The following is a 26,195-nucleotide window of genomic DNA, read 5'->3' as shown; positions in this document are numbered from 1 at the left end:
AGAAGGAGAGTGACAACTATGGAGCAACGAGGAAGAACTCTATAAGAAAACAAAAACTTTTACAATAATGGCAAGAAAACAAAGAGCTAAATTTTAAAGGCACCTAAACAGGAAAGACACAAGCAGGCTGATGAAATTGATTTTTGATCATCTTACGAAATTCAGAAACACAACAAATTGGGTTAAGGAAATCAGAAGTGATCTGGTAGAATGGACATCCTGGAAGAAGAGATAGCTGACAGGGATGTTTTCAGGGAAAAGGTAGATAATTGGAAGTAATTTAAAGAAAAAAACTGGTGTATAGGATGGGTTTTAAGTGAACTGACAAATAGAAGAAGGTTAGTAGTGAGCAAATGAAGAAAATCTGTGAAGTAAGAAAGATGAAACTCATCAATCCCAATGTTCATCATGGTCCAAAGAAAACCTTAACACTTCAAAAGGGTGTGTGTATCTGTATATATATATATATATATATATATATTATAAGTAAAATTAATTTGATTATAGTGTAAATAGAATTTTATGAATGATCTTTTAAAAAGTATTTTATTTACAGAACCTTTTGTTGATTTTATTTTTGTAATAAGCAGCTCTCAACTTATTTAGTCACATGTTGCTGATAGTAATATATTATGGTTTATTCTTTTAAAATATTTTGTTTAGTTTCATAATTATTGGTATTTAGCCTAATCAGTACTGTATGGTTGCCTTTTTCCCTAGAAAAAATAAATAATATTATTTTAATTTTATTATCAAGATTTTTGTTACTTTCCTTTGTTTGTATGTGTTCATATCTCTTAATAGATTTATTAAATATATGTAATTATTATTTTTTAATATATGTAAATAATAACTGCTAACCAATAACTGATATATGTTGGTTATTCTTATTTAATTTCATTGTTAAAATAAAATAGTTAATGAGTCAATCTCTCTCTTTTCCCTAACGTTAATATTTTCAAGACTTTCATTTGCATTTTCCAAAAATTTCTCTCCTGTTTATAAATGATTCCTTTCACTTTCCATGATTATTTTCATTTTTATTTATTTATATTTTACATTAACCAATTTTTTTTTTCTTTTGCTGTTTTGCGCTTTGCATTCATCTGTTTTTTGTGCATTCATCTTAGTGCATATTTTCATATTTAATTTTCATTCATAAATTTTAATATATCTCTTATTATCAAAGATTCTCTTCAAAGTATGTCTTTTTAATCTGTTGTTCCTTCTTTGTTACTTTTTTAACTTCAAATTATTTATTAATCTTCCTCTGAATCTATTCAATTCATCTTTGTCCATTCTCTACTTTTACAGTGATCTAAATGGTACAAATCTATTTTTGTAGCTATAATCTGCTAGCCTTTCCTCCACATTAACTCAGCCGATTATCCAACTTCGATTATTTACAATCTCCTGCTTGGAGACTGTATCTTTAGTTCTTTCCTTTCTGTCTCATCCATTATTTTACTTTTGCACATGCATGCTTACTACCTACATTAGTAGTTTAAATAAGAAGTATACAGCCATGACTAGTTAATACAATTTCAATAACTATTAACCTTGTCTTATTTTTCTAAATAATTTTATATCCTTCCAATGCACACATTATTATATTCAACCTCATTTCAGTTCTGTTTATAATTTTCTCAATCCATGACAGTTGAATATAACTAATTGTTCAATTTTTTCTTTACTATTAACTTTGAACTATTTCCTTTATCGCTTAATAGAACTCAGATATTTAACTGCCTTAACAATGTATGACATCCCTTCCTACTCTGAAATTAAATTGCCTCATTACCAACAGTAAAGTACTAATCTTAAAATTAGCTTTTAAAACCAGTTTATTTGTGATTTTCTATAAGTTTGTGTAACATATTTTATGTTGAATTAGGTAATTCCTATGACCTTAATGATTCAATCAGCTGTTTTGCTACTTCAGTATCCTACTACTAATACTCTTTTTCACTTTTTATTATAATTGACTGCTTTTGTCCCAATTTCAAGTTGGATTTTTTTAATATTATCAATAAATGTTTAAATTTTTTTGTTAAATTTCTTTAATGTCTTTTACTTTTGAAATAGTTACTCACTGGTAAAATTGTTGTCTCTAAATCTGCAGTAAGAAATGCAGAAACTGCAGAATTATAGAATTCTTACTAATTTTTCGCCATCTTCAACATTATTATCATAAAATCAGTTTTCTATAAAATAATCTTTTAAAATGGCATAAATGCTTCCATGTTAATTTTTGGTTTTGTTTAGTTGTAATTCAGTTCCATAAAATATTTATAAATATAAAAATCTGATGTGGACACCAAATGACTTCCTTGTACTCCTATTAAATTACATTTTCACATTTATTTTTAAATAAAAAGTACATAAAATTTTATTTCACTAATAACTTCTGATCTTTTTTCATATTTCTTTTTATTGTAATAATAGTTTTACAAAACTATTTTTTTAAATAACTAATAAGTATTTAAATTTATTATTAATAAATCAGTATATTTAAATTAAAAAAAAGGAAATGTCTGACTTGAATTGATGTGCCTTCCCCTTGTAAGATCCAAATATTTCATTAATTAAAATTTTATTTTTCTGTAACTCTGGAACCAATGAAAATAAGTACCACTTTGATATATCATTGAAAATCTCTCAATGAGGGTTTATTACTGCAGTTAAGAAAGAGTCCAAAATTCAAATTTTTTTGGATTTTGGGCATTTTTGGACAAGTTGATAGCAATCAAAAGGGGAGGTGCACAACTAAATGTTATACAACAGTCTGAAATCCAAAATTTCAACATTCCATGGCTAATTGTTTTGAGTTATGCGAGATACATATGTATATACAGACGTCACCCAGAGACTAGTCAAAATGGATATATCTGTTGAAATCTGAAAACCGAAATTTTTTGCGATTTAAATTTGCATACAAATTTAATTCGAATTTTATTTTAATTTGTGTATTTAATTCGAATTTTCGTACAAGGAAGTAAAAATCATTGTTATTTTTTTCATTTATTGTTTTAAATATTATGTTTTTTGGTTGTTTTATTTTTTTTTTAAGTTAAGTGTAGTTAATTTTATAATACTTTAAATAAATAAATTATTGGCTGTTTATAGTTTTATGAAATTACTGTTTACTCTAGCATATTATAATTTGAAATTAACCATGTGGTAATGACATGATCCATCAAATGCGAGTAGTGATCATCAGAATCTTTTATTTGGGTTGCTTACAGATGAATATATGAATTAATATTAATTTTTCACCCTCATTTTCAATTTGTATCCTGTAACCTCCCTCCAACATTGAAGTTGTCTTAAAATGATAAGATTGTAAATGATACAGTTATTAAAACAAATTATATATTATTTATAAACCATTTTTTTTTTTTATAATTTGTAAAATTTTATAAAGATTATATATTAAATTATTGGCTTGAATTTAAAAATTTCAGTATTTTTATTTCAGGCATTTGTTGAAAGCAATCGAAGTATAAAATGGTGTCCAATGGCTGGCTGCGGTAGAGCTGTCAGGTTACCAGAAACTGAACAGACTAGACCATCTGATGTTCATACATCACATGCTGTTGATTGCGGAAAAGGACATTTTTTCTGCTGGTATTGTGTTATAATTATTTTAATATCTCAATTTTTAAATTGAAAATTGTTAAAATTAATGAAAGTCTGGAAAGTTTAAAACAGAATTATACAGTGGTAATTTCAAATAGAGAGAGCATTGTAAATTTGAGAAAAACATAAGCAGTTGATGTATTTACTTTAATACTTACTATACAGTTGTACTAATGTTAGTAGGTACAAATGTATAATTAACCAGGCTTCTTAAAATCAACAGCCAAAAAGAATAAGTGAATGATACAAGGAAGCCAAATAATAGCAAAAGATGTACAGCGGTAGTCAGGTGTTTGTGTCCATTTATGTTTGTGTGCATCACAGAATGATTCTGTGTATACTACAGAAAAACAATAAAAATACTAACAAATAAAATTTTATGCAAATGTGTTTTGTAAACTTCTTTAGACCTTCCTTAAAATAAATTAGTGTTGATGAAGTGGTTTAGTATTAATAGGTTATACTCTGAAAGTACTCTGAAACATTAAACAAGACTACACGAGGGAAATCCTGAATATCAGTAGCGATTCATACATTCCCTTCATATTTCAAGTACAATTGACATGATAGTGCAAATTTCTTATTTATTTGCAAGTACAGAATGTTTTATAAGAGCAAAGAAATTAAAAAAGGAATCTAGCAATTCTATATTTACTTACATGAAGAAATTACAACAAAACAATCTAATAACTATAAGTGAGTTGCACAAAAATAATGTTGGTCCATGGTATTTGATAAATATTTTATTCAGTCATGGTCTTATAGTCTACTCTTCAAATTTTTACTTTCCTGTTTACAACAATATATGCTGCTGTAGTAGCTATATATTGGGAAAGTATGAAGATCGATATTTTTTTTTTTTTAAGTTTTGTGCCTTAATGAGATATTAAATTTTTTTTTTTTAAATATAGATTTAAATAAATTGTAAATAATCTGCAAAAAATAATTTATTCCAATACTCCCAAGTCCAAAAAACATATCTTTGTCAGATGGATGTTTGTGCATATGTATGTTGACTTGTATTTGGGCTTAATTATAATTCTGGATTCCGTAGACCAATTTTCTTCAAACTTGGTAAACAGGTACTACCTTTGGGGAGAAAGGAATTAAATTTCTGCAAAAATTTGAAAAAAGTGTTGTGGGGCAAATTTCAAATCTTTGCTAGGGCAATTTCAGTTAAAAAATTTTTTTACAAATTTGAAGGTTTTTTTTTATTAATATCACAGATTACCAAAACATTTTAATATTCACTCCTTCCCAAAAAATAACTTTTTTTATATTTTTATTTTTTATCTATATCTTGCATCACCTCCTCTATGAATCATGAGACCTTGCCGTTGGTGAGGGGGCTTGAGTACTCAGTGATACAGAGTAGCTGGACTGAAGGTGCAACCATATCGGAGAGGTATCTGTTGAGAGCCAGACTAAGGAATGATTCCTGAAAGAGGGCAGCAGCTCTTTCAGTAGTTGTTAGGGGCGTGAGTCAGGACGACTTAAACAGCCATATCAACATCACTCAGTCCTCTGAGTACTGCGCAGCTGAAAGCAATGGAAAACTACAGCCACTTTTTTTCCAAGAAAATGTGGTTCTCTGCATTTTCATATAGCAATGATGGAGGCGCCTTCCTTGGTAAAATATTCCGGAGGTAAACTAGTCCCCTGTTCGGATCTCCGGGTGGGAACTACTAAGGAGAGGGTACCAGAAAATTTTAAAAATAACATTCTACGAGTCGGAGCGTGGAGTGTTAGAAGTTTAAAAAAGGTTGGTAGGCTGGAAAATTTAAAAAGAGAAATGGATAGGATAAATGTGGATGTAGTAGGAATTAGTGAGGTTCGGTGGGAAGAGGAAGGCGACTTTTGGTCAGGTGATTTTAGAATAATAAACTCGGCTTCAAATAATGGGCAGGCAGGAGTAGGTTTCATAATGAACAAGAAGATAGGGAAGAGAGTAGAATATTTCAAAACGCATAGCGATAGAATCATTGTAATAAGCATAAAATCAAAATCTAAACCGACAACGATTGTTAACGTCTATATGCCTACAAGCGCCCATGATGATGATGAGGTAAAATGTGTATACGAAGAGATTGATGAAGCAATTTAACACGTAAAAGGAGATGAAAATTTAATAATAGTTGGAGATTGGAATGCAAGCATTGGAAAAGGCAAGGAAGGAAATATAGTAGGTGAATACGGGCTGGGCAAAAAGAATGAAAGAGGGGAGACTGATAGAGTTTTGCACAAAGTATAATTTAGTAATTGCCAACACCCAATTTAAAAATCATAATAGAAGAGTATACACGTGGAAAAAGCCAGGTGATACTGCAAGGTATCAGATAGATTATATCATGGTTAAGCAAAGAATTAGGAATCAAATCATTGACTGCGAAACTTACCCTGGAGCAGACATTGATAGTGACCATAATTTGGTGATAATGAAATGTAGACTGGGGTTTAAAAACCTGAAGAAAAGGTGTCGGATGAATCTGTGGAATTTAGAGAAGCTTGAGGAAGAGGAGGTAAAGAAGATTTTTGAGGAGGACATCGCAAGAGGTCTGAGTAAAAAAGATAAGGTAGAAAATGTAGAAGAAGAATGGGAGAATGTTAAAAATGAAATTATTAAATCAGTAGAAGCAAACTTAGGGGTAACAAAGAGAACTCGTAGAAAACCTTGGGTTTCAGACAATATATTGCAGCTGATGGATGAACGTAGAAAATATAAGAATGCTAGTGATGAAGAAAGTAAAAGGAACTATCGACAATTAAGAAATGCTATAAACAGGAAGTGCAAACTAGCGAAAGAAGAGTGGATTAAAGAAAAGTGTTTAGAAGTGGAAAGAGAAATGAACATTGGTAAAATAGACGGAGCATACAGGAAAGTTAAGGAAAATTTTGGGGTACATAAATTAAAATCTAATAATGTGTTAAACAAAGATGGTTCACCAATATATAATACGAAAGGTAAAGTCGATAGATGGGTGGAATATATTGAAGAGTTATACAGAGGAAATGAATTAGAAAATCGTGTTATAGAGGAAAAAGAGGAAGTTGAGGAGGATGAAATGGGAGAAACAATACTGAGATGTGAATTTAAGAGAGCATTAAAAGATGTAAATGGCAGAAAGGCTCCTGGAATAGACGGAATACCTGTAGAATTACTGTGCAGTGCAGGTGAGGAAGCGATTGATAGATTATACAAGATTGTGTGTAATATTTATGAAAAAGGGGAAGTTCCATCAGACTCCAAAAAAAGTGTTATAGTCATGATACCAAAGAAAGCAGGGGCAGATAAATGTGAAGAATACAGAACAGTTAGTCTAACTAGTCATGCATCAAAAATCTTAACTAAAATTCTATGTAGAAGAATTGAGAAGAGAGTGGAAGAAGTGTTAGGAGAAGACCAATTTGGTTTCAGGAAAAGTATAGGGACAAGGGAAGCAATTTTAGGCCTCCGATTAATTGTAGAAGGAAGATTAAAGAAAACCAAACCAACATACTTGGCGTTTATAGACCTAGAAAAGGCATTCGATAACGTAGACTGGAATAAAATGTTCAGCATTTTAAAAAAATTAGGGTTCAAATACAGAGATAGAAGAACAATTGCTAACATGTACAGGAACCAAACAGCAACAGTAATAATTAAAGAACATAAGAAAGAAGCCTTAATTAGAAAGGGAGTCCGACAAGGATGTTCGCTATGCCCGTTACTTTTTAATTTTTACATGGAACTAGCAGTTAATGATGTTAAAGAACAATTTAGATTCGGAGTAACAGTACAAGATGAAAAGATAAAGATGCTACGATTTGCTGATGATATAGTAATTCTAGCCAACAGTAAAAAGAAACAATGAATGGCATAGATGAAGTCCTATGCAAGAACTTTCGCATGAAAATAAACAAGAAGAAAACAAAAGTAATGAAATGTATTAGAAATAACAAAGATGGACCAATGAATGTGAAAATAGGAAGAGAAAAGATTATGGAAGTAGAAGAATTTTGTTATTTGGGAAGTAGAATTACTAAAGATGGACGAAGCAGGAGCGATATAAAATGCCGAATAGTACAAGCGAAACGAGTCTTCAGTCAGAAATATAATTTGTTTACATCAAAAATTAATTTAAATGTCAGAAAAAAATTTTTGAAAATTTATGTTTGGAGTGTCGCTTTATATGCAAGTGAAGCTTGGATAATCGGAGTATCTGAGAAGAAAAGATTAGAAGCTTTTGAAATGTGGTGCTATAGGAGAATGTTAAAAATCAGATGGGTGGATAAAGTGACAAATGAAGAGGTATTGCAGCAAGTAGATGAAGAAAGAAGCATTTGGAAAAATATAGTTAAAAGAAGAGACAGACTTATAGGCCATATACTAAGGCATCCTGGAATAGTCGCTTTAATATTGGAAGGACAGGTAGAAGGAAAAAATTGTGTAGGCAGGCCACGTTTGGTAAAACAAATTGTTAGGGATGTAGGATGTAGGGGTATACTGAAATGAAACAACTAGCACTAGATAGGGAATCTTGGAGAGCTGCATCAAACCAGTCAAATGACTGAAGACAAAAAAAAATAATCTTTCATAAGAAAAAGAGTTATGGGCTTTTTTTTGCATATATTTTCTACAACAATAGGCTTCAAACCACCAAAAAAAAATTTTTCCGTTCCACTCCAGTGGTAAAAAAAAATATTTTTTTTAATTTTTAAAAATGTATTTTAAATTTAAATCTATTTCACAAGTTACCTATTGCATTTAAAATAAAATTATTGTTATTTTTTTATATCCCTTGCTGTTCAGAATTTGTTGAAAAAAAAATTAGGCAAAAATGTATAACTTCATTTATTTAGAAGAATCTTAGCATTTTTAAAACAATTTTCAAAAATTATTTTTTTAAATTTATTATCACCATGTAGGAATTATTTTCATAAAAATTAATTTTACCCGAATGCTTGGCCTTAAAATTTTTTATGCTCAAAATGTATTTTGTTAAACAATAAAGTCATAAAATCTTTTAATACTCCTCCCCTGTTAAGAGTTTCCAAATTTAAAAAAAAATTTAATTTACATAAAATCAATTTTAGTGAATATTTTTATCATTAAAAAGAAAAGCCCTCACAAAAGTTTTTGTGTAGCTTGAACAGCTTAGCAGGAAAACCTATGCAATTCATTGCCAGCTTTATTTTATTTTTTATTTTCAGATGTGATTGGGCCACAAATATTTGATTTCAATGGCTTTTTTTTTACTGAGGTAGCTGCAAATTTTCACTAATTCTTATAAAGTTAATTATATCTAATATGTTTATCCTTAATGATTTTAATCTATTTTCATAACTAGATACTCTCAATTGCTTCTTTCTTTGCCTGTTTATACATAGAGATTTGTTTTTAATTTATATTTTTCTTTTTCCCAGGGAGTGCTTAGGTGAAGCTCATGCCCCCTCTGGTTGTGACCAATGGCAGCAGTGGCTGGCAAAGATAGCTGAAATTAAACCAGAAGAACTTCAAATATCTTCTTCAGAATCTGAAGACGCTGCAAATTGCTTATGGCTGGTGACTAATTCCAAACCTTGTCCTAACTGCAAATCCCCCATACAAAAAAATGAAGGATGCAATCATATGAAGTGTTCAAAGGTTAGCTGTTTGAAAAAAATCTTTTTTCAGTTTACATCTTGTTGTTTTTTTCATGTGGAGGAAAGGAACTTGATTATTTATGAAGTCATTCAAGATGACTTTATTCATCAATAATAATGAATTAAATGTCTTTACTTTTATTGTATTTTATGTCTATCAAGGTATAATTACCAACTGCACTCTGAAAATAGTTAATAATAGTGTGAAAATCCCTTACTTCACATTTACAATAGTTGGTTTGAGAGCTTATTCTTGCTGCTTCCATGTGTAAGAAAACATTTGGGAACAATGATAAGAACAACATATTATTATAGTTTTTAGTTCTAAAAACATAATATGAACACTAGTGAAAATAAAAAATTACTTCAAAAGTCTAGGAAAAAATTATGCCAAAGATTAGTGAAGAAAGCATAAGTGAGAAATGTTTAAAAATTATGGTTGTAAGTTACTGTTAGATTTAATATAAAAGTTGTGAATTGTGATAAAATTGAATAGTAGAAATTGATATACGACGGTGAAAATGGAATAAATTAGAATACAAAATTAGTGAAATTGTTAAAAAAAAAGTGTATTTTTATCTGAGATTTATTATAATTACAAGTATATTGCATTACTTGGATAAAGTTATTATGACACGTAATCAGTTTTTTAAACAGTTATTATGTTTCTTATTGCAACATATTCTCATAGCAACTTAACACACTCAGTGCTGATTTTTTTCCTCTACTTACCTGCTTTGCTGATTTTTTTTTTTTTTTTTAATAAATTGTATTTATATGCATATTATAAGTGAAAAGTTCCCAAACTAAATTAAATAAAAATACAGATTTAAAGATAAACGAATTTACTCACATCAACCCTCTACGTGAACTCTTCTCTAGTTATACACTCATCGGTAGAGCCCATCAAATGCTCTGGAGAAATCACTTTGTGGGATCACCTTCAACTGCTCAGTGCAAGCCCTTTGGATAGCCAGAATGTCTTCGAAAAAGCCATCCATCTTCAACTTGAGTTTCAGGAACAGAAAATAGTCTGCTGGAGCCAAGTCAGGTGGGAAAAGACAGTGATTTGATTTGCAGCATAATAACATGTTAAAAACTGTTGCCGTATATGCCGGGGCATTGTCGTGCAAGAGAATCCAACTGCCTGGATCCCAGTTCTCTAGCCGGATTCGATGAATGTGAAGCGTCATCAGGCATTTCATTACTTCCAAATAGAATTTAGAATTCACAGTGTGACCAGATGGGACAAATTCATGATGAATTAGGCCCTTTGAGTTGAAGAACGCAATCATCATTTTCACTTTTGATTTTTGCTGACTGACTTTCATCGGTCTTTGTGCTCCAGGACTCAACCAAGCAGCAGATTGATGCTTCATTTGCGGATCATACTTGAAGTACCAGCTTTCATCCCCAGTTACAGTTGGTTGCAAAAAATTCAGATTGCTATTGGCAGTTTCAATGAAGTCTTGAGCACAAGAAAGATGCACCTGTTTTTGTTCTTCAATCAAGAAGTGTGGAATGAAATGAGAGCACATATTTTCGACGGTTCATTTTTTCTGTTTGACTTGTATGTACCGATTCTTTACCAATGTTTAGCTCTTCTGCTATGGCCTAAAGGGTAAGATGTTGTTCAAGCAATGTAATTTTTTTTGTAATGTTTTTGTTGTGAACAGCTATTGATGACCTCCTACTTTCTTTATCATCATCAGACTCCCTACAGACTTTAAACAGTTTCCACCATGTCTATATTATAGTATGAGATGCGGCTTCATCACCGAATGCTTGCTGTTATAGAATAAGTTTCAAGGAAACATTTTTGAAGTCGAATACAAAATTTTTTTGTGCTTCACTGTTCCATGTTGCAAACACGCACAAGGTCACATAAACACAACATACGTGGTCGTATATAACTCGAGACTGGAGTGATGAAACATGATGAAATTTTGTACACACACTCATCAGATATCGTACTACATAGTTCCTTGATTGTCCAAGAGATGGCATTACTTATATAGACTACAGAAATTTAGTTTGGGAACTTTTCAGATCTGTGTATAACATTATATTTATAGCTAGGTTTTTTCTAAGTCTATGATTTTCATTATCTTAAAAATATGTGATGATACCATGTTTGTGAAATCAGAAAGTGGCATATAAATGACTCGGTTATGCAACCTGCTCATTACAATGCTTCTTGATATATTTTCCATTCATTCTTGGATATTATTCAATGGTTTTTAAAATGTATGGTTTAATATTTATCAGAGCAATGTTAGGCAGTCTTTTTAGGTTATAATTTATTAAAATTATAATTTAATTTCCCAAACAAAAACTTTTTTATATATTTACTTGAGATTTTTTCTTTTCTAAGTAATAATTTTCTGATTTGCATTAAAAATTACAAGTTAGAAGGTAAATAAATGATAATTAATTTTCATGTTTTACAATATACATAGGCCTACCATTAATAGGCGGTGTCACATGAACAGAGCAATTCCCCCTCTATAATGCTGCTGTGGTGTCCATCAGCAGTGGATATGTTAACCACCATGATTACAATTTTCATCTAATCAACTGCCATGCAAAATAATTGGATGGGCAAATGTAGCTGACAAATCACCATCAACTTAACAGAGCCAAGTCTCTGTACACTTCTCCACCCTACACTTTCTTTCAATTTTCTCATGAAAAATCACTTTAAAAATACTTATTTAGGACCCCCTAACATAAATGATTATGTCTGTGATTATTTCTCATTAAACGTACTTCATTTTGTTGATATACAACTGATTATTTAACAAAAACATATTGGATTTGTAAAATTGTTATATCATTCACTTTTCTAAATGTATGTAATATAAATCATTAAGGTAATGTCACATTTTCTCAACTTGAATGTAAGCTCAAAGAAGTGATTAAAAATTGTTATATAACATCAATGTGTGACAAGTCAAAATTAGACATTTCAATCTCAAAAACTTTCTTGATTCCACTAATGAAGAGTTTCAAAGGAGAATATATCACTTATTACATGACACAAGATTTGTAGCAATAAGCATTTCACTGCTTCTGAGACAGAACTATAGGACCTAGAGGACTTATAGCAGTAGAACATGTACTTATAGCACATGAGGACTTGGTAGAGCATGTACTTATAGCACTGAGGACTTATAGCAGTAAATATGTCTAACAACTTACCTACGAATAGTACTATGAGCATTTTAAAGAGAATTACTTTCCAAATTTTTGTGTTTACTTAGAAGACAACTTTCCAGAACTATTAAAGTATGAAAATGCTCCTAAAGTATTAATGGATTTTATAAAATAGTCTTCTATTACAAAAAATACCTTTCTGTATTCTATTCTATCTCAAAAATAAATACAGAAATAGTTTGAAAGTCATTGAATTAGAAGAATACTGGTTTCAGTTATTAAATCAAATATTGGGAATACATTTTAGTGAATATAGCATCAATTTTATTAATTTACAAAAATATTAACATGAAAATAGTGTCTTTACTCACCACTCAGTACTTTTTTTTTGCTTGATATTGTCAAGTACTTAATGTATATATATTTATTTATTTCTAAATTAGAAAATTTGAAGATCCTTGATAAGCAACTTAAATTTAATATTTGTTCTCTACAATTGTAATTTTAAGTTATATTTATTGTTAAATTAACACTGAAAAATATTTAAAAATTGTGGTTATAAGTTGCTAGACTAATATAAAAGCTACGAATTTAAAACAAAAAATATATTTTTTAAAGAGGATCTAAAATGAGTAAAGGTAAAACTACCGTACTACGTGGTGCATTTTTGTACTATTATATTTTGTGCTATAAATAGTCTTGTACTATGAACTGGCATAATAATATTAATGAAAAATGATTAATTATTGTATTGCTGAATATAATCCATTGTATAATATTTATGCTTCTTAGGAAGATGGAATAGCAATTTCTTACAGCTTATACAGATTTTTTTTTTTCTAATTTCAAGTAATTAAAACATCTCTCCACTGAAGTAGCAAGGTAGCTCTCTTATTTGAATTTTAGGCTATATTTTTTAATGTTCTAGTTCTTCAGTTCTGTTTTGTTTATATCCATGAAATGAATTTGTGATTTTATCATTTTCAGTGTAAATTTGACTTCTGCTGGGTATGTCTAGAAAGTTGGAAACGGCACAGTTCTGCCACTGGGGGATACTTTCGATGTAATCGATTTCAGGCTGTTCATAAGGCAGATGAAAAACAAGGCATTTTAATCAGCGAGGTAAAAAAACAATGTGTTTAATTGAATATGTTTACTGAGTGTGTTTAATACCATTCTTCATCTGTAGAAAGACATTAACATTTTTTTTCAAAGACTTTGTTAAAAGTTGTTTTTTTTTATTCGTCTATGTACAGTACTCTTTTTATGTGGGATCTTGATGGCTGTACATGAAGGAAAAAGTCATTGATTTTTATATTCTGCTATTTATATGGAAAAATTTTCACATTCACTTAATTTCCTTTTAAATGTTCTCTTGGCCCCCGGTACTATAACTATAAAACCATGATAACTATTTCACATTTTAAGATCAGGAATAAGCATTTATTTGAAAATCTGTCATAACTCCTCAATTCTTTACTCTAAAATGTTGAAAAATATCTGTTGATTAGTTGAAGTTTGAATAAGTAGACGAATCTATATTGAGTTTATGTAGTATTTATTCATTTGTAGAATACATTTTTGATTAGATATATTTGGTAGTCTTGTTTGTTGTAATTTGATTTCAGCTTAGTAATAACACATTGAATATTAATAATGCATATAATATTTTGAGTATTTGAAGTATATTGAATAGAATTAATGTAAATGATTGATTAAATTGCTTAATGCATTGTATATTCCACTACATATCATCTTGTGTACTGAGTCTAGAATCGAATCAGCTGAACTTTAGCGTTGAGAAAAGCAGTGTTGGGACTCAGAAACTGGAATATCCTTCTGATGGTCGGTTACATTTTTTTAATGTTTTCTACTGTTCCAAAATTGTGTCCTTTGAGATGTTTTTTTAAAGTCGGGAACAGGTAAAAGTTGCAGGAACTCAGCTCAGGTGAATGATTGGTTGAGGAACTACAGGAATGTTTTTCTTTGCCAAAAACTCATTAATCGAGAGTGCAGTGTGACAAGGTGCATTGTCATGATGCAGCATCCAGTCATCTTTGATGGCTGGTCTCATGCATGCAGCTGTTTTCCACAGTCTTTCAAGAATTTCTCAATAAACATATTGATTTACAATCTGTCCTGTAAGCAAAATCTACTTATGGACAATGCTATTACTACCGAAGAAACAAATTAGCATGGTTTTGATTTTTGATTTGCTCATTTTTGCTTTTTTGGGATGTGGTGAGTTTGAAGTATACCACTCCTTGCTCTGGTGTTCTGTTTTTTGGTCATACTCAAATATCCAAGATTCATTACCAGTAATAGCATTTTTTAGAAAATCAGGATCAGTTTCAATTCACCCTAGAAGATCGGGGCACACTTCCACCCTGTTGTTTTTCTCTTCAACAGTGGGGATTTTTGGGACTGATTTTGCACAAATTTTTTTCATGTCCAATTTGTTAAAATTTGTAGGACTGTAGTATGGTTCAAATTCAATTGTTCTGCAATCATTCTGATAATTAATCGCCAGTCGTACTGTATCAGGTCTCTGATTCACTCAACATTGTCGTCACCTTTTGACGTTAACAGTCTTCCAGACCATGGATCATCCACAACTGATTCCCAGCCATCTGAAAATGCTTTAAACCACTTAAAAACTTGCACTCATGACAGAATGTCATCTCCATACACTCTTTTCAATTTTGAAAAAGTTTCAGTAGCATTCTCACAAAGTTTAACACAAAACATTATTGCACAACGTTGCTCATAATTAGCATCGCTCATTTTTGTAACACACAACAAAAACTTGTTTCGTGAAAAGTTTGTTTATGTCTCACATGGCAACAATAGACTAAAAATATTAATACCTAATATAAATCAGCTGTTCATATAACCATATGTTTACTAGTAACTTTACAGTGTTGCCACTTTGGCTGCCAAAAAACTAGTCTCATTACTTTATTTACGGATCTCGTATGTATTTACTATAACTGGGCTTCATCTTTCAATTTAAAAATATAGTTATCATATTTCTGTTGTGGTTAAAAAAAAGTCAACGAAAGTGCAGTGATTCTAGTTCAATGAGTTGTTCATATCAAAGCCATGCTAAGTTTTGAATTGTCTTCAGTTTTATAATTTGTCAAAAAGAAGTGCTGAATTGGATCATGGTAAATTGTCATAAAAGAAATTTGATTTATCATTGCAAATAAACACAACCATTAAATAGTTGTAAAATGTTGTTTTATTACTATAATTCTGTTTTACACTAATGTCATAATGATAAAATTTCAGTTTCATATAAAAAAGTTTGATACATTGATAAAGAAGTAATATAGTTTGTTTATTACTAGATTCACTGATTTTATAATTAAAATTTATTTTTAGAGGGTCACTCAATTTTTAAAGGAACTGAGTTCTTAGCAATAAAAATACCTATGGTTAGTTGGTTACGTGATTGATGGTGTTATAATTAATACTTTCCTTAATGGCTTGTAGCTTGTGCTTGACACAATTTTTTCATAGAAGAGTAATAAGCAAAATATGAACCTCATTAAAGAATTTTAATGCGGTCAGTGCATGGAAGAGTATGATGTAGCATTTTCAACTAAGAAAAAAAAAGATTCTGGTGTTCAATATGTAGTATTAATAAAGCAGAAAATCAAGATGTGGTTGAACATACTCTAATTAATATTGGTTCATGTAAAAGATCGAGCTTTGCAATAATTTACACTAAATGATAAAATTGATAACAAGTATTATGATGTTAATCATGCAGCTAAGATCAAAGAACTAAATACAGCAAAGTCCCAGAAAAGCATATGAGTAAGGTTTAATGCAGAACTTAGGCATTAATTAGTTATTAATGAAGGTGCTTCAGTCTATTTATCATAAAGAAAACTAATTTAATTTTAATTCAGACCACCCATAAACTGTCAAAACTTTACTTTCAAAACTCTGATTATGATTTTTCTGTTTACCATTCTAATTATGACAAGATTTTTTGGGTTTGTCAAACACTTTACTGTGTGAGAAAGTGCTGATGTGGGTTCCAGGAAATTGTCACCTTAAAGAAAGAACAGAAAACAATTTTAACTGGCTATAGTTTAATTTCATGAACCCTAGTGTAAAAATTTAATATTTTCTTTCTTGAAATGATGCTGTTACAATGAAAAAAAAAAGGTTATTTATGGGATTGAATTTAGAAGTCAGAGTTTATATTAATTTTAAGTTGGAAAAAAAGAATAACTGTAATTTAAAAAATGTGATGCTCTATTTCACAAACATTTATTTTCATCACTGATATTGAGGAGAATGGTAGTGACCTACTGTGATGAGTGGCTGTCACTGTGTGTTTTGATAAACTCCTATACTTTTCCTTTTGCAGGTGCTAAGCAAATCGCATTTTCTGATGACAGGCTTGCTGTTTCTATGTCTTTACTCTTACCATCCAATCCTATTCATTATTTAATTCTATCTAATGTCTACATTATCCACTCAACACATGTAGAACACTTTTAAATATTTTTTTAGACCACATCGTTACAATTACTGTTCAAATATCCTACAACTTTCCAGAGAATTTTCTTGACAGGTAGCACTGATGATCATTACTTACAAAATCATTTAACCTTTAAAATTGTATGTTTGTATAAAATTATTTCACTCATGCATTATTTAATTATGATTATAAAAAACTTTGTTCAAAAAGTGCCTAACCTAATTTTGTTCTTAGGAAGTGACCAGAGTGAAGAGGCAGCTTATCAAAATACTGCAGGCAACATCCTTCACCTGATTGGTTTCTTTTTTTTATTTAATCCTTGTTGGTAATTCAATAACTGCCCTCCCTTTGAGCTTTTTTTTATATTTGTATTAAGAATTCTGTTATATTGCCATTTCGTGCTTGATAATGACAACAGAACATATTGCAAAATATTTGTGCATCAATTTTTTTTTTTTGAAATGCTTACTATCAATTAAGCTAAAATAATGTGATATTTAAATCAAGTATTCAACAGCAATGCTGTTTTCCAAATACGTATGATAATTATATAACTATTTCAGAAATGGTCAAGGTTTTTTAATTTTTTATCTATCACGGATATGCACCAGAAAATCAAACAGTTGATAAAAATGATTAAGAAGTTCTTTATCATCTTCATGATAATGTTCACACCAAAAGACCAAACCTGTGGAAATCGCAGAAGTAAAAACTTTACTATGATGATGATGATGATGATAATGATTACCTTTTCTTATATCTAATGTTAACCTTTGAATTAAATTTCCAAATTCCCTGAATATTTTTCTTTCCAGATCAGCTCTATCTTATTCCCAAAGTTCATTATTGCTTAACAGATCATGATTTTAGAGCTGAGAAAATATAAGGAAAAATATAATCATAGCTGAATGCCACTTTGAGACTTAAAAGAATCTTTTGAATAATCAAGAACCTATGTCATAATACAATGAAATATCATGTAAAATGGTTATTCTGTTTTAGGCACTGTTGAGAAATCAACAGACTACAGAGCTCAACAGATTCCTTCATTATTATACTAGATTTAAAAACCATGAAAACAGCCGAAGACTGGAAGAGCCTTTGCTTAATGGTGTTCATCAGAAAATGAAAATATTAGCTTCTTCATTAAAGAAAGGAGAAGGTATTTTGTGAATGGAATAATATGTCTTTCTCTTGAAAGTATTTAAATGTTAAAAAATATTCTGTAATTTTATTAGCTAACTCAATGGTCCAGATTTTCTCTTAATTACTTAGATAAATTATAAATTTGAAGATTTTAATTATATTCTCATTATTATATTGTATACCTCTTTTCTTTGTTATATTCTCATATATATTTACAAATTTTATCGTTAATTTTCTTCAACATATAAAAATTATTAGTTCTAAACTTTAAACTCATGAAACTTCTATTGCAAATTTTTTAAAAGACATAACAATCTATTACATTGGTTTTTTTAGGAAGTAGAATGTGTAATATGAGGAGTATCAAAATGTTTCAAGACTAATTCTGTAATACGCCAACAGATGGCAGCACAAGGCCACATGCGTAGTCAGGAAGCACCAACCTTCATAAGTCTGTATGCCAAAAGACATTGTATGCATTGGTAGCTGTGCAGCTCTTGCTATTGTGACCATGTGACCACTTTTGCAAGTCCAACATGAACAGCAAATGAACAAATAGCGAACGGGAATTTTTGTGTGAAACTCAGCAAATCTATCATAGATATGTTGCACGTGATGCAGCAAGTTTATGGCAATGCTGCCATAAGTCGTGCGAGGTGTTTTGAGTGGCACACATGACCATAAAAGGCGAGACAGATTCACAGTTTAAATAAGTATATGCTCATCATCATTTTTGACATTCACGCCATTGTGCATCAAGAATTTGTTCCCAGTGGTCAGACCATCTATAGCAGTTTCTACTGCCAGGTTTTAACGAAGTTGAGAGAGGACATTTGATGAAAGCAAACAGAGCTGTGTGCACAAAAAACTGGATTCTCCATGACGACAATGCACCCTGTCACCATTCTCTCTTCACATGTGAGTTTCTTACAAGACCCAACATGATCTCACTTCCGCATACACCTTACTCTCCAGATTTGGCTCCTGCTGATTTCACACTCTTCCCACAGCTGAAAATCCAGCTTAAAGGGTGCTGTTTTGATATCATTATGGAAATCTAGCAGGAATCGCAGAAAGTACTTTGTATGCTTTGAGAAGTAGACTTCCAGGACACATTCCAGATATGGCAAGAACACTGTATTGCTGTGCAAGGGGACTACTTTAAAGGTGTCAGTTTGTACATGTTAATAAAGTAGTTTCTTGTCAACAGAGTTAGTCTCGAAACATTTTGGTTCCTCCTTGTATAAAGATTGTATGTCTTAAGGGAAACAAAAGCTTGTGTAATAATCTTCAGTGATTATTGCAAAAACTGCTTGAATACTAAAAATGCAGAATTTTTCTAGTAGGATTGTTTTGTGATTTTTAGCACTTTCCATTTCTATATATTACATCTTTGAGATTAATAAAATGACATTTCACTTTTTTAAATCTTTCTTTAAAATTAAGAAGTTATTGTCTATTACAGATGATATTGCAGGATGAAATTAACAGGATTGCAGGATGGCTTTATGCTTTTTCTACAGAATTATGTTTTGTTATTTTAGGAACATAATCTTAGAACGGGTTTTACAATTTAATAGCATTGTACGAATAATTCAAACCCTAAATTTAAATAGATAAGGATTTTTGTACAATTAATTTTTTCTATTAAAAAGTTACATACCATTATTATTATTATTATTTTTTTTTTTTTCTGAAAGAAGTGTCAGGCATTTTGAAATCTAATTCTTATAAATGTTTTATTTTCTTTCTAAATTTGGAAAGACACACTAAATTATTATGGTAGCAAATAGAATTTTTAAATTTATTATCATCATCATGGATTTTATTATGTAGCTTCATTATCTAGTGGAAATTTAAATGAATAATTTAGTTGATATTAATAATATTATAGTGCAAATGGAATTGCAGTTAACTGAAATTATTTTAATATAAATTCCATAAAAAATTGATTTACAAGTTAAGACACAATGTACTGCAAGAGTCTGTGAATAAGTTATTAGAGAATAACATATTGCCTAAATGGATTGAATGAGCAATATACGCAATTATTAAACTTTTTTCACTTTTTACATCTTGTTTTATTGAATAAATTTGTATAAAATTGTTGGTAGAAGTAAATTAATCAGTGTAAAATTTTATTTATTTGTGAATATTAATTTTGTAAATTTTTTATCATTAAAATTTTCTTAATTGTCAATTTTTGTGTTGAGGCAATAACAATTCCTTATAGCTTTAATAACATTATAGTTGGTAATGTGGGAAAGGACAATTACTGAAATAACTTAAGTAACTATGTAAGTAATACAATGTAACTACATTATAGTAACTATAATGTAAGTTTACAGTTACTTAATTATAGCAAAACCATTAAATTGAAGGATAAGACCAATATTTGGTATTAAATATTTCCCACATTTCATAGATTCCCATATTTCTCACCATTGTCAAAAACTATTGGATAATTATTTTACCAGTTACAGAACATCCAGTTTATAATTTTTCTTTACGATGTCATAAGTTGGTTTTTATAATAACTGGTTTACTACTTATATAATTACTGACTGTAATGTAATTCAGTGATAATAGTGTAGTTTACTAGTCAGATAGCAGTAAGAATGTTACCAGAAAATTTATTTTGCAAAACTATTCAAAATTAAACATAAATAAATAATGGTTAAAAACATTAAAGAAATTTTTTTTTGGTTAGTTAATTTTTTTTATATAGAATTATTTGGTTCTGTTTGATTTTGCAGTGGATAATGGCTGCACAAAATTTATTGAGGAAGGTGTACGTGAATTATTAAAAGCTAGAAGAATTCTGTGTGGTTCATATGTTTATGGATACTACTTAGAGGATAATGGTTACAGTCGAACAATATTTGAATTTATGCAGGTAAAAATATAATATACTTCCTTCAGTGTATATACTTTTATATATTTCTAATTTATATATGTAATTACCTTTTTTGGTTATATCTATCAATGTCTCGCACACCACCAGATCATTGCCTCAGTAATTGATGTTTTAATGGAATATTAAGGAGTGTTCCCTCCTGGCAAGTCCTATTTTATTATGGGAACATAGGACAAAAAATTTCAAGTCCTGATTATATTCCACAAGGTCTGCTATATACAACCCATAGGGCATAATCTGGGTTCTGATAATCATAACTTAATTTAGAGTTGTTAAAGAGACATCAATCAGTTGGACACAAGTATAACTTTGAATATGTGTAACTGTAGTTCTAGCAATACTTGTATGTATCATGAGAATTATTCACAATTTTGAAGTAAAAAAAAAAAACTAACTGTATTTCAGTAATTTATATGCTATTTTAATAAACTGCTGATAGTATAAGCTTGTTTAGATTGTTGATCATAAATGTCAAACAAGAAAATTAATTACACATTGGCATTTTAGTTTTTAATTTAGCATTTTTTTTTATTGTTATTCCTTTTATATAAAATAATACAAGAATCCACCACTTGCTAGCATTTCTAGGATGTTGTACAGATATAAATGGAACATCCATAGGAATATCACGTGCTGCATGGGATAATATTCTGTTTTTTTAATTAAACCAAAGTACAACTATAAAAGACACAATTTCACTTAATTATCTTATAATTGACATTGGTTATTATTTTAAACTGTTTTTATAACAGAAGTCGTCTTTATTTTAGTAAATTTTACAATAGCTAACTAGTTCATTTAATTATTTATTTGTTTATAAAAATGTGAATATAAACTCATAATTACCGAGTTGGCATTCATCATTTGTTTTTCAAAGGTAATATAACTCAAAAGAATGAATTTAGTTCAGGCTTGTTGAGTATTGTACATGTTAGGAATGTGAAACCTCACTTGGTTTTCTTAGAGGACAGTTTTTTATCAATCAACAGATTTTGTTTCAGTACTGGTTACTTTAATTATCTCTGTTATTTTTTCTACACGGCATTATCTGCTGAACTGGACTTTCTTCACATTATTAATCACTACAGAGACAGACATGATCTGTCTAATATATGTGAAAAATGGTTCATCTATCTGACAAACATATAATCAAATTGTTGAAGACATCATTTCTGATCTGATTTTTGTATTTTATCCCTCCGTTTTGCACTGAACCTTCAGCATTTTCGTCTCTTCACCCCAATTTCTTAGTACCCAACACTGAAGTTTCTCATGTTACTTCAATGTCTATGTTTTTGTATCTATTAATTCATAGACTGTCAATTTTTTTATTTTATTTAAATCAGTTATGTGAATTGAGCTGTATTTTTACTTAGACTTAAGAGGTAAAAACTGTTGATTTTTTGCTAATAATAACTATTTATATAGACCAAAAAGTAGTATTTATTCCTTGGGGGTTTGATTTATTAGCTTAGTTTTTAAGTAAGTTTTATTTATTTATTTATTTTCTTAATTAGAGTCTTAAAATACCAATAACAACAGTTTTTCTTATCTTCGAGAGAAAACATATAGGTAAGGAGTTGTATGTGTTTTTTGTTTCAGAATGAATTGGAAGAAATAACAGAAAAGTTATCAGAGATGGTTGCACGTCCATACTTACGAACACCTCGCTCAGTCATAGTCCAAACTACTATACTTGCTAGACGCAAAAGGCATGAGTTTGCTCGTGCTGTTTCTAAAGGATTAGTTCCACCTGAAACACCACCTGCACTTCGCAGAATACGCAAAAGAAATTACCGTGTGTTGGCTATAAATCATAATGATGAAACTGTAAGTTAGACCTGTATTCCCATCTTAATTTCTTCTGTTGGTTTTTTCATAATGAGGTTAGAGGCAAATGTCAGTTTCCAGTTTGTTTCAATCTTTTATTGACATTCAATGTTACCAATGTTTATCTGATAAGTTTCTTGTGAAGTTTACATGAATGCTAAAAATTCTATTTTAATTTAATTTGAGCTTTCTGAAAAATACCAGGGAGACACTGAGTGAGCCTTCCTGCTTTCTCTGCTTATAAACCTTGGGTAATTTATGTTTTTTAAATATAATTCATAAATTCAGTTTCATCTTTTTACTTTTGTTGTTTTTTTTCTATACTTCTTTATTATTATGTTTGTAATAAAATGCATAACCATTTCTTTTACAAAAGTGTTCCTTTCATCCAAATTATCCACTGAATCTTTTGTCCTTTAAAAAAAAAAGAAAACACATTTCAAGTTATGTTTTACTCCTTTTTTTAAAAGATGTTCTTCATCTAAATTTGCTCTTTTTTAGTAAATCATTCATTTCTAAATACAGTTGAAAAAGTATGCAGTTTCTGTTCAAAAAAAGGCTTCTCAAAAAAATTACCAAAGTTGTTACAAAAAAATTTGAAGGATAGAATTATTGACTGCAACTAAAATACCTGAAATAATTAGAATAATCTCACGGGAAGTATGGATACAATAGATCAAGAATATAATTATTTAGATGAGCAAAGTGTGAGTAACTGAAAAAGTAGCATTCAACACTTATGAAACTTGTGTTGAATGTTTATATAATTTATGAAAATAAAATTGATAATGGGCTAGTATCTGATTGTCAATTTACAATTTCACCTGTGAAAGAATTAACAAAGTAATGGCTAACATCAAAGGACAATTGACACTATCAGAAAGAATGTTTCATTAATAGTGTTTGATGCATAAGTATGGTTTTGAAAATAAAAATTGTGCAAGTATTGGCTTTTTACAAAAGTTAAATTTTTTCAGTTGCCTCACTGCCTGAGTAGCTGCATATGGCCTGGTATTGTCATGCAAAAACAAAATTGCACGGAATTAGCACCTCATGTTTTTATTTTTATAGCTCTTCTAGGATTGTTTAATGTTTCGCAGTAAGTATCAGCATTAATATTAGTTCTGCAATCACTAAATTTGACAAGCAAAACACCCCTTTTTCTTCCAAAAAACAGAACCATAAGCAGTTTTTTCCCCAAATATCCTTCTTTGAACTTCAGTCTAGGAGATGATAAATGCCACCGTTGCATTGACTACTGCTTTGTCTCTACATTCAAATCCATGTTTCATCTCCTGTAACAATGTGTCAAATTATTCATCACATTTGTTTTCATAATGCTGCAAAAATTCATGTGCTTCGGCAAGACATTTTTCCTGCGTGTTCAGTTAACATCTTTGCCATCAATCTGGCACACAATTTTTTATAGTCCAATTTTTCAGTCAAAACTTCATTAATAAATCAAAGATCATGAAACTTGAAATATAATCATGACATGGTGAAGCAACAGTTTTCTCAAATTTTTTCATCATCTTTTTCAATCAAATAACCTGTTACCATCAATGGCCAGGTGCTATATTTTTCATCATGAATGTTCATTTGCCCTTTTCAAAATGAAAAGCATCAACCCGCACTATATTTTTCATCATGAATGTTCATTTGCCCTTTTCAAAATGAAAAGCATCAACCCCCACTATATTTTTCATCATGAATGTTCATTTGCCCTTTTCAAAATGAAAAGCATCAACCCCCACTATCTTACTTTAGCATCATTCATAAAATTCAGCCCATAAGTATCACACATTTGTCTGTGAATTTTAGCCACAAAATTGTTTTTTTGCGATCAAAACAGATTACTCTACTCCTTGTACTTCACACTAAAGTGTGCTCATTAACTCATTGTAAATGGATTAATGTAAACAACAACAAAATGACAACTTTTGTTGCTAATAGCTGACTTTTGATTGAAATAACTGGAATACATAAGTGCCTTCTATTTACATCACGCATATGTTGGTGGCAAATTCAAAACTGAATTTACTTTAAAAACGTGCGTCATATTTCTAATAAAATAAATTGTAGACAAGCACTGGGAATATAACTTAAAAACCCATTCATTATTTTACATATTTATTTTACAAGATCGTTGATTCTATAAGATCTAAATTACGGTTAATATTCTATAAATTCAATTGGCATAAGGTAATGATTATAAAAAAATTATGTTATAAGACAACTTAAAGTTAACTTTAATGATGAAAATTTTGATTAATTATAGATTTAAGAAGGGATATGTTCTTTCAATATATTAATTTATATATAATTATTATTATTGTATTTGTTTTTTTGTTTTTTTTAATAAAATTATCATTTTTATTATAAAATTTATAATCTCTATTATTTATTTTTATATTATAATATGTAATCTGTAATATGCAAGAACACAGTAAATTTAGATTTACACATGTACTAGCTTCTCCCGATGTGCCTAATGGCATGCCCTCTGGGTGGGTGGCATCTCGGAATGGGATTATTAGGTGTCCAAAATTGATTCATTCTTCATTCCAAGAACTAAATACACTTTACCGGTTCTTATTGCCCAGAGTGGACAATTTGTATCATTGATTTTCGGTTATTAGTCATTTTTCAAGCTGCTGCTTCTTCTGGTTAATTTCGGAGATAATAATAATTAGTATTTTTGATTTCATACACTTAGTAAAAAAAAGTTTTGTAACAAAAAAAACATTGTTACTTCTTAAAGAAAAGATATTTGGCAATATTAGAATAAGAATTCCCTTAAAAGAAAAACTACACACAATTCAATCAGAGTACTCTATAATGGGCTCTAAATGGAACTATAAAAATATATTTAAAATTAATAAAAACTCAATATTAAATACTAATAGAAAACATGAATTTATACAATGAATTAAAACATCAGTATTAGTAATAAAAAGAATGTTTGTTTGCCATTCCTTTTTTTAAATTAAAATGAATATTCAGTCAGTAATAAAAATGGAAATTAAATGAAATCAGAAAAGGATGATGAAGGATGATCAAAAGAAACAGTTTTCCAGTTGTATTATAGTTAATTTGAGTAATTACTTTGTGGTTGTAATTCATTATTTTATGAAGGAAAACATTCACATAAATAAAAAGATATATTATTTTGTGGATATATTTCACATATATATCAATAAAGAAATAAATATATATTACAAGTATAAATAATAACAAGTACAAGTAATAAATATATAATATAACAAGTATACACCTGACCATCATGAGATATGTACTAACTAATCGGGGTTTTCTGCTAGTGATCTATACATTCTGGTGCTTGTTATCTGAGTACGTTATTACTTATTGTTGTACAGAATGACATCA

The 26,195-nt window shown here is 29.6% G+C and overlaps 1 protein-coding gene across 1 annotated transcript in view; it reads left to right on the top strand.

The window, feature by feature from the left end:
* Positions 1-26,195, top strand: part of LOC142317242 (uncharacterized) — a 105,704-nt gene that overhangs the window by 37,964 nt on the left and 41,545 nt on the right. The window contains exons 8-13 of the mRNA XM_075353637.1: positions 3,479-3,627; positions 9,043-9,262; positions 13,405-13,539; positions 17,918-18,077; positions 20,818-20,957; positions 22,581-22,808. Of these exons, the coding sequence (XP_075209752.1) occupies positions 3,479-3,627; positions 9,043-9,262; positions 13,405-13,539; positions 17,918-18,077; positions 20,818-20,957; positions 22,581-22,808 (1,032 nt within the window). The remainder of the gene's footprint in view (positions 1-3,478; positions 3,628-9,042; positions 9,263-13,404; positions 13,540-17,917; positions 18,078-20,817; positions 20,958-22,580; positions 22,809-26,195) is intronic.

This window comes from Lycorma delicatula, chromosome 1, assembly GCF_047948215.1.
Source record: "Lycorma delicatula isolate Av1 chromosome 1, ASM4794821v1, whole genome shotgun sequence".
Lineage (NCBI taxonomy): Eukaryota > Metazoa > Arthropoda > Insecta > Hemiptera > Fulgoridae > Lycorma > Lycorma delicatula.
The sequence above is the reverse complement of the archived record's forward strand: the minus strand, read 5'-3'. Positions and strand labels throughout refer to the sequence as shown.